At 30.3% G+C, this 9,703-nt stretch overlaps 1 protein-coding gene across 1 annotated transcript; it reads left to right on the forward strand.

Moving 5' to 3' along the window:
- The first annotated feature begins 465 nt into the window (after positions 1–465).
- On the forward strand, positions 466–9,388 carry LOC132729877 (uncharacterized). The gene is made up of 5 exons (XM_060715713.1): positions 466–628; positions 1,259–1,382; positions 3,802–3,991; positions 7,898–8,159; positions 8,759–9,388. The coding sequence occupies exons 1-5, from the start codon at positions 541–543 to the stop codon at positions 9,076–9,078; spliced, it is 984 nt and encodes a 327-aa protein (XP_060571696.1). The 5' UTR covers positions 466–540; the 3' UTR covers positions 9,079–9,388.
- The last annotated feature ends 315 nt before the right edge of the window (positions 9,389–9,703 follow it).

The following is a 9,703-nucleotide window of genomic DNA, read 5'->3' on the forward strand; positions in this document are numbered from 1 at the left end:
TTATTTGCTAACAAAATCTTTCCTTGAACTTCAAATTTTCAGACTACTATCTACAATATAAATCATATCACGGATTGTACTATATTATCTTGGTATGAATCTAAAATAGAATTGTATGATAAAAACACATATATTTATCATCTGTATGAAATACAGCAAAAGTAATTATTTATTTGCAATGTCATTGTTGTGCATAGAAGAACAATTTTACTAAACCCAACAAGAAGTAACTGTTATGGTATATTAAAGGAATGTTGCAATGATGTATTCAAGCTGTCTCTCTATGTAAAATGTAGAAATAAGTGTAAAAATTATATACTAAGATATTGCAGTGTCCGGAATATTATATGCGTGTATACACTTCTTTAATGACCCTAAAGTTGTTAAGAAGGCAGTAAACCTGTAATTGTCATATTGTCACCTAGAAAGCTTTATTCCCCTTCCTAAATTGCTTGCCGTACTATAAACATGACGGCACGTCATTAATCACACGTTAGTTTCCGTTCTTACGTTACGGCGTTCATACCTTCAAACGCGAACATGGCGCGGACCGGTGTACAGTGGTCTCTTTTTGTCATTGGAATTTGTTTATTTTCTGAACTAGTCCAATGCACATTTCTCAATGTTGGTAAGTAAATATATGTTATTTTAATATTTTTTATTCCTTTTTGTCATATTTTACGTGTTTTTTTTTCTTATAATTTTTTTTGCGCACGTTTTTTTTCTATTAAACTTTGCTTCATTTTTATTTACCAATAACCCTCAAAAAAAATATTTCCACTGGTGTCACTAAAGCTACTACTAATGATAATGATATATAACAATTTATTATACAGTCGTTTCTATAAAAATGGAGCACCGTCGAAATAAAAAAAATGTGGTTAATATATGTGTTGTCAATTTTAACACAATTTTTATGATTGCGGGTGACCACACTTTATCAATACACTATCTTTTTCTAATAAATGTCACTAAAATGCTATAAATATATATCATAATTTTAATTAGATTTCAGTCCTAAATGTATTTGTATTAAGAGGCATGCAGTTTTTAAAAAAAATATAATGTGCCATATATTTATTGAGTATATTTACATCGTACAAAATTTGATATGTCTGTATATATTATATCATTAATGTTTCAAACACATGGACTGCACCGACAATGTACGAATTAAAAAATTATCAATTCAATTATTAAAAACATTCAATATTTGATATTTCTATATTGTACTAATGAATATACACAACTTGTTCAGGTGTCAGGTACAAAGTTGGTATGAATGTATTCTCCGGTCGTCAAAATCCAGAATGGGATATCGATGAAAAACATTCACTGTACGACCGCATATCGTGGCTAGTCAATGAAGGCCCCCCGACACCGTAAGTTATTTTTTTTTTGTTTTATAAAATATTCAAATGTAATATTTTTTTTAATTCAATGAAATGACGGGAATATAAGAAAACTATAACAATGTATCGAAAATAGATCTGCACCAATTTTTGAGGAAAGAAATGAATGACCTATTAGGTTCTAAATTCAAATTATTACTTGTTGATGATGTCATTTTTTAACTTAAGATTTGAACTTGCAAATGTTTATACGTGCTTCGAATCTTTTTATAAAATTCTTTACTGAAAGCATTGCATCTATGAGTCATTATATAATTTAACTTTCCATTAATATCATGTACTGATTTTTCTTAATAAACTTTTGAACGTTCGGGAAAACAAAATATGACATTTTTTTTCTGTATCTTTATGACAATAGACGCTAATATTTATTGATGTACCTTGATGAAGAAATAATAATATTTGGACATTTGTAAACCTCAATAAAAGCAGGAAGAAACATATATCAACTTTCATCAATGTTGTTTCCTAACAAAGACACACGTCAAAAAAAATCTTATAAAAAATAAAAATGCAAGACTAATTAAACGTATGTTTACCCATCATAATGTCATGGAAGTGCACATATTTGTTCTTTATTAGCACGAGTTTACAATAAATCACCACCGGTCACTCCAACGTGTACAAATTGTAATAGATATATGTCCACTTAAATTTATAAACATTTTGCTCTGTCTTGTTTTATCGTTGTTTTTGCAAAAGTCCTGTTTTATCGTTGTTATTGCAAAATTAACCTTATATTTTCACTGACACTGAATAGCAAACAGTGCAGACCATGATCAAATACCACGGATTTGTCGGCTGATTTTGGTCTGCATTGCTCGCAGGGTTAAAACCTGCCCCCCACCCCCCAAACAAGCTATGCTTAGAGTTTCTTCACCAAGCAATTTTTGTACCCTCCTGCGAGCCGTTTCGTTCCAATAATGTTTATAGAATTTCTTAACACATCGTGTAAAATGAACGGAGGGGCAACACAATAAATTTTAGCTTTTGATTACATACGAAATATTTAACAATAATAATGTCATTTAAACAGCGGCAATAAACATGTGCCCATTTTATGGTATTTCTGACGTTTTAATTTGTCTTGTGGTGGTTTTGAACATATAATTACAATAATGTATTTTCAATGGATTTATCCACACGCGATTTCTGATTTGTCAATACAAGCATTGTTCTGTACATCAAAGTAATTTGGTCGAAAAATTGACGAATTAACATGTCACCTATACAGCCTACACCGTCTTTGACCTTTTATGTTAAATATAGATAGTAAACAGTTTTATTTAAAATATTTAACAGTGACTTATACATGTTTTAAATACTTTAATTCATTACGTCACGAATGTCATACTAGTAATATGTCTAATGTATTTGAAGTGAGCGATGTTGTTATTTTTTGTATCGGTTTAGTTACGATCTATATTGACATGTACTTTGACGAATGGACAGTTGAAAAAAAACAAATTAATGACTTAATTAAATATACATGCTAAATTAGGAAATGAAAATCGTTAATCATTGTTTTGAACTTCCTTATTAAAATAAAGATGTTAATACTAAATAAAGTATATTTTTTTCTAATTGTCATTGAACTTAAAAATAATTCTATGTAAAAAATTGAATCTTAAATGTATATGAATTGACAAATATAATAAATGCTTCACATACTTTGATTTATAAAAAACCTGAATTCCTGTAGCTTAATATATATGTTTAAAGAATGCACTCATTATATTTGAATACCTTGAATTAATCTAAGTAGTATTTACGTAAAAGTATCTGAAAGTATAGTTTAAGTTGTATTTATGTACAAGTATCTGCAAGTATAGTTTAAGTAGTATACCTAAAATAATCTGAAAGTTTAGATTATGTAGTATTAACATAAAATAATCTGAAAGTATAGTTTAAGTAGTATTTACGTAAAAGTGTCTGAAAGTTTAGTTTAAGAAGTATTTAGGTAAAAGTATTTGAAAGTATAGTTTAAGTTGTATTTACATAAAAGTATCCAGAAGTATAGTTTAAGTAGTATTTACGTAAAAGAATATGAATGTATAGTTTAATTAGTATTGACGTTAAAGAATCTGAAAGTAAAGTGTATGCAGTTTTTTGTTATAAGGAAATGCAAAAATGATTTTTTGTAATGATATAAGAAAGTAATATCTAAGTTGTTTATATCTATACTGGTATGTTAAAGTAATATTCAAGCTGTACTTATGGTATATAATATTATGTGAAAGTGATATCTGAGCAGTATATAGATATTCTATGTGAAAGTAATAACTGAGCAGTATATATAATTTAATAACAGAATAATAATTACAACAGATATATTCAATTGCTGTATAATTCAAGATCTTCTGTATAACGATACTGTGTTTTCTTTCAGAATGGATGATAGCCTCGGATACGAGGGCTTCGTAGTTGAGGCAACAAACGCAATGGGACAGAGGGCATGGAAAACAATTGGCCGCCACACAAACCGTCGATTAGAGTCCATCCTTCTAAGGTCTTGCCCAAGTTCTGAGGGTCTCAGCCAATCTGTAATGAACCATGTTTATTCTGGAATAGTCGGCCAGGTAAAAAGTTATTTTTTGTATTCTTTTTTTTTTCATTCCAATTTCCTCTTGCATTTAAATGCTGGTAAGCCGATAAAATACCATGTATGTACACACCCAGCAGCAATAATAACAAGAAAAAAAATTGGTAAAAAGCTTTGTGAGGTTCGAATGTGTAAATATTTCTGGTAGACAGAACTTCCTTTGTGATAAAACAGACATGACAAATTAATTACGTACCTTCCACTTACGGTAACGTTTAATTCTGTTTGAATCACGGAAGTTATGTTTTATACAACCATTTGGCAATTAAACGTGATCTTAGTGTAACAAATACATGCTTAAAGAAAGTTCAAAGGAATTAAATCTTTAAAGCCGTGTGCAATATACGTTTTGCAATTTATGTGATTTACTAAAGTAAAAGCAGGGACCCAAAGAGACATTAATAAAATGTAAACCAACTATCAAAATACAGTAAACATACACTCCGATAGAAAAAAGCTGTGGTGGAATAAGATGTACTTATAGATTGAATCAAAGCAAAACCCACTATACGAAACAGAAACTGGAATTCAATCAGGAAAACTGTCATGCATTATTCACCAAAACAATACACCCTTACAGTACATTTAGTTAAAATGGGAAACTTAAAGTCGTCCAATATTATTCTTATGGGAAAAAATGATAAAAGTTGCAAACACGGTTAAATGGACCATTTTAAATTGGCGACAATGGTACTGACCCCTCCCAGGCACCGCTTCAATAGCATTCATCATTTACTTAAGAACATTGTTGTTATGCAATATTCGTCTGCCAAAATTTGATTTATAAAGGTCAATCAAATATCCTCGTGCAAACTTAACATGTTAATATCAAGAAGTTTGTTTGATCTAAAAAGGTCGATCAAATATCATCGTACAAGCAAGTTGATTTACATGAATTATCAAAAATACTACCACGACGTGGGAAAGGCTTGTAACATATGTTAGTACATCATGCAATACAAGTGTTTCTTCGTTAAACAAACAATACTACCATATGAACAACTTAACTTTTACATACATGAAAGCTTGTAAAGGTAAAACTATTGTACTATTGTTGTTGTTTTTTCTGTTGTATACGGAAAGACTATCCTATAGTGTATATAATATTACTTTTACAATGATTCTGATTGGTTGCAAATATTTTACACAAAAAAAAAACAAATTTGTTTTCTTGTAAATAATTTTGCTGTTGTTTTACAAGTTTTTCATTCATTTTGTACACGTGTCCTAAGTTCAATTCTTACATCCTTTGTTCTAAATGTAGTTTCATATGTTTGTATTTTGCTTCAAATCAAAGCATGATGATACTTTGTTCATGTTTATCATGTTTAGATAATAAATAAGCATGGTAAAGTGAAAGCTACCAATATACATACCTGTGACTTTAAAGTTTAAAAATAGACAGATTATATAAAAAAGTTAACTTATAGAGAATTTATAAATATTTACAATCCATGTGAAACGTTGAATGTAATATATGACAGAAATTGTTATTTTCACGACAAAAATTATACCCACGTTACTAACAGAATAAGAGGAGACACTATTCTCTCATAAGTTTTTTTCTGTGGAAGGTAAGTACTAAGACTTACTTTGCACACTTTGCCACATTTCAAATTATTTCAACAATTTTCACTAAAGTCAGCATAAATCACGAGGTGATATTAATAAAGTATAAAAAAACAGGATGTTGGACGTGAATTTATCTCATTACTCAAATATTATATTTATCGCAGTTTTTTCAAAATTGATCTGCTTTGACGATATGAAAATATTTTTTTATTTTATACAACAAGCAATTATATTTGTAACGTAATATGTCTTATAAAATTCATTTCAATTCTATTTAAGTTTAAACATTTTTTTCAACACAATTACATTTTGCATGTGGACAATATTTACAAAATACGTTTTGGGATGGCACAGAAAGCCACACAAGCTTATGAGTGTCTACATATCATTTGTTTCACCTTATTCTTTTGTATTTCGGTTATATTTATATAAATATTTCTTCTTCACGCTTGTGTTAATATATCATCTATAATATCGAATTCCTTATCGAAAACGGGATGTCATCTTTTGACCATGCACTTTCAGTATTCGTATGTGTGAATTTGACACCTACATTGACACCACATGTCCCAGTTTCAGCGAACATTGCCCTAAAAAGCGTTTTCCCATATGATATGCAATAAATGTTACTAATATATACAGATTCGTGATGACAAAGGTATTTTGCAAAAAAATTATTGTTTTATCACACTTAAATGCCTAAAACACACGAATATTAAGTATGAGTACTGTACGCTTCGGTTTTAACATTGCATCAATTATGCAACACTCTTGTTGTACATTTGTATTTTTTTGAGTTTTGAAGGACTTTTGCCGAATGAGTTGCTTATTACTTGTCGGATAATATGTGCAGCTGTGTTGACCTGTCAAGTAAGCTGTCAAACTGTCAAATTTGTCATACATTTGACAGTTTCATTTTGCTGAAAATAAACCATACACACAAAATAATTTATATCTTTTTTAAAGGCGTTTTATGTATGCAACAATAAAATTAATGACCACTTCGTTTCTTTTATGAAAATAACTTAACCTTTAATAACGAAAATGTCAAAGGAAACTGTACAAATTTAATATATTAGTTTAAAATTATACTGAGCAAAAAGTTATATATATACTATACAGTAAGCATGTATTTTGTTTTTCTCAACTTCTTGAACATAAATCATTGTTGTATAATATATGTAAATGGTATTGAAGAAGGAACATACACAGGTGTTGTCACTTATTATAGGTACAATAGTAATAATTACAATGATGATGATAATAAAAAGTTCAAAATGATTTATTGATAAAGTGAACTTATAGCAAGGGTAATTATTTCCTTAATCGGATTCTTGCCCGATTTTTGACAAAGATGTATTCATTTTTGTCATTCTTTCTTGTATTTCTTCCTTCAGTGAGGAAAAATGATCTTTATTTGGGCTTCAATTTACTTTATCTTAAAGTGAAAATTTGTATTTTAAATATCATAAGAAATAAAATGTTTTGCTTGTTATGGCTATACAACTATACAGTAAGGTATTTGAATCAACATTAAGAATATAGAGAAACAGGATGGTCTTTCACTGGTCCGGAAACATAAAATGCTTTTTGTCCAACCAATGCAAGAAAATAGAAAAAAACACGAAAAAAAGTCACTTGATAACGCCAAAACGGCAAAAGGGATAAAGTTACGGTTGTGGTAATTCAAGCTAAAATAAAACCAAATTGAAAGTCGACAATGTTGCTAAAAGATTTACATATTTAAAACCAGGCAAGATGTCACATACAAACAAAGTAAACGTCACAATGCACAAGGAGTTACATTTACAAACGCATGTTATACATTAATAAAACCCAAATAAAAACCAAACGCAATAATTTAAACGCCTGTATGCTTAGTAATGTAATCTTTATAATGCTTTAAAAGGCTTTTAAGATCTCGATCAGAATGTATCATTTTAGTTATACAGCTACACAATTATGGCGAAATAAAATATTGCATGTCTTACCCGGTGCTCGGGGGGGGGGCGTGGACGAAAGCTTGCACAAAAAATACTTTCTTATATCAAGCTTAAACAAATCAATTTGGCAATGCTTAATATACGACGTTCAAGATTTTCCCTTTTTATTATTCACATACGTGTAAACATTTGTCTTCTATTTTCTATAGGTTCGCATGCTGTCCATTTATGAATTATAACCTTGACATTATCTTATGCTTCGAAGCATGAATTCGATAACCATTATGGCATTATGTCAATAAGCTTTGAATTAGTAAAAATATGCTTGATTAATCATTAATTTTGAGCATGTCTTTATCTTGTTTCAGTACCGTAGAAAAGTTCTTCCAAATTCACCAATATCAAAAATTGTGAGACAGCCTATCGCACGTGTTTCCATAACAACGAACAATGATGACGAAAGTAGCCACGTGATCATAAAGCAAAGACTTTACAGAAAGAAACGCCAGGCTGCTCGTGTCTGCTCAACACGTTTCCAGCCTGAGAACTGGAATATAGACCCCATCCAAAGACGCAATAACTGCTACAACTATGCCACAAACATACAGACAAACACATTTGCACAGCCAGGTAAGTAATTTACTTTCAAAACACACTATGCCTTGGAAACGAATCAAGAGTTTTAAAACGTTATGATATTGTTCTAGAGCATGTTGCTAATCACACAAAGAAAGTAGTGCTTAAAACGAACTTGTTTGTCATAAAAGTAGCAAATTGTAAACAATGTAGTATTTTGAATACCATACAAAATATCAAATCGCTTTAATTTTACATATAATTGTTCCCTTTCACTGATTAAAGCATTCCATCTTTTCACTAGTAATATCAATAATGAGTACAGTATAATTTCAATTGTAAGAAACAACTTTGAATTTAGAATCACTGCTCCAAACGGTGCTAGGGGGCATGAGGGACGCTGCGCATATCATTATCTCTTATGAATATACACACTAATAAAGACTCTCCAATGTTTCAACTCCATGTATAATTTTCGTTGTCATTGTGATCTAGAGATTACTCTCATATACTGGGAATAACATTATAATTTCATTTTACTTTCAATATCATAAAATAAATCATTTTAATAAATAGTTCCAATTGAGTTTTAGCAATGATGTGATTACTTCTTAAACGGAATTGATCATAAAAATGTTGTCTAATGTTTACAGGTAGGGCATCTGGAAGAAGATACAGAGAAAACGTTGGAGGTGAAGTTTACTCGGCCTGTCTGAGGGACGGACTCACCGGTCTGAGGGCACCAGATGCTGGTACCGAATGTCTTATAGCCCTCGTCGTCTGGCCGGGTGAGGATTATCATTTCTATAGGTTAGATAACAACGGTTACTGGTCTCACAAGAGCGGCAGAACGGAAGCTCGTAATACTGATGACAGCGGCGACCCGATCATCGACCCAAGAACAGCCGATCGCGGACCGTATAGTGATTTTGTAGGTTGGCTAGGTGTTGGCCCAAGGGCTAGAGTAAACTAAATGTTTGAAAGAAAACGAAATTTTGATATTTTGTTACACCTTATTTATTTTAGTATTTTAAATATGTTTTTAAAACTAGTACATTCAAAAGCCCTATAGTTTGTCGTGTAATGGTAATTTAGTCTTTAGATTGTGCCATTCTACAAAATAGTAATAAACAGGTGTTTTATCAATTACGTACATTAGTATTCAGTAGATAAGAATGATTTCCCCTTGACTCTACTTTATATGTTATAAATGATTTAATTTGATAAGTTTATAAATGACAGTATTGCTTTGTATGGGATTTTGTTGTTAGATGTTTTATATAAATAAATAAAACATGAAAAAAAAAATTTCTTGTATGTTTTTGTTTATAGATTTTATATTAAAATTTTGGAACAGGATAAATAGACATGTGTATATAATTATAAATAAGTATATTGCATTTAAAAGTCTTTGCCATTTTCTGTTCGGTGCCCAACTGGGAGCCAAGCCTTTCGAGTGATTCTTGTGAATCTATGTTGTCCGTGACTGCGTTCCGTGAGCGTTTCTCTCACATTTTGGTCTTCTCTTTCATATTTTACACATAATGTTTGAACGTTTGTCTGAAATACATTCTTGCAAAAAGAAAAATTAATCGTAT

This window comes from Ruditapes philippinarum, unplaced genomic scaffold (genome assembly GCF_026571515.1).
Source record: "Ruditapes philippinarum isolate M1 unplaced genomic scaffold, ASM2657151v2 ctg6012_1_1_1_1, whole genome shotgun sequence".
NCBI classification, from domain to species: Eukaryota; Metazoa; Mollusca; class Bivalvia; order Venerida; family Veneridae; genus Ruditapes; species Ruditapes philippinarum.

Bases quoted from the DNA above. Each gene is read 5' to 3' on its own strand.
- LOC132729877 (XM_060715713.1), top strand. From the start codon at position 541: ATGGCGCGGACCGGTGTACAGTGGTCTCTTTTTGTCATTGGAATTTGT. The intron at 1,383-3,801 runs GTAAGTTATTTT...GTTTTCTTTCAG, and splicing joins AATGAAGGCCCCCCGACACC to AATGGATGATAGCCTCGGAT. The intron at 3,992-7,897 runs GTAAAAAGTTAT...ATCTTGTTTCAG, and splicing joins ATTCTGGAATAGTCGGCCAG to TACCGTAGAAAAGTTCTTCC.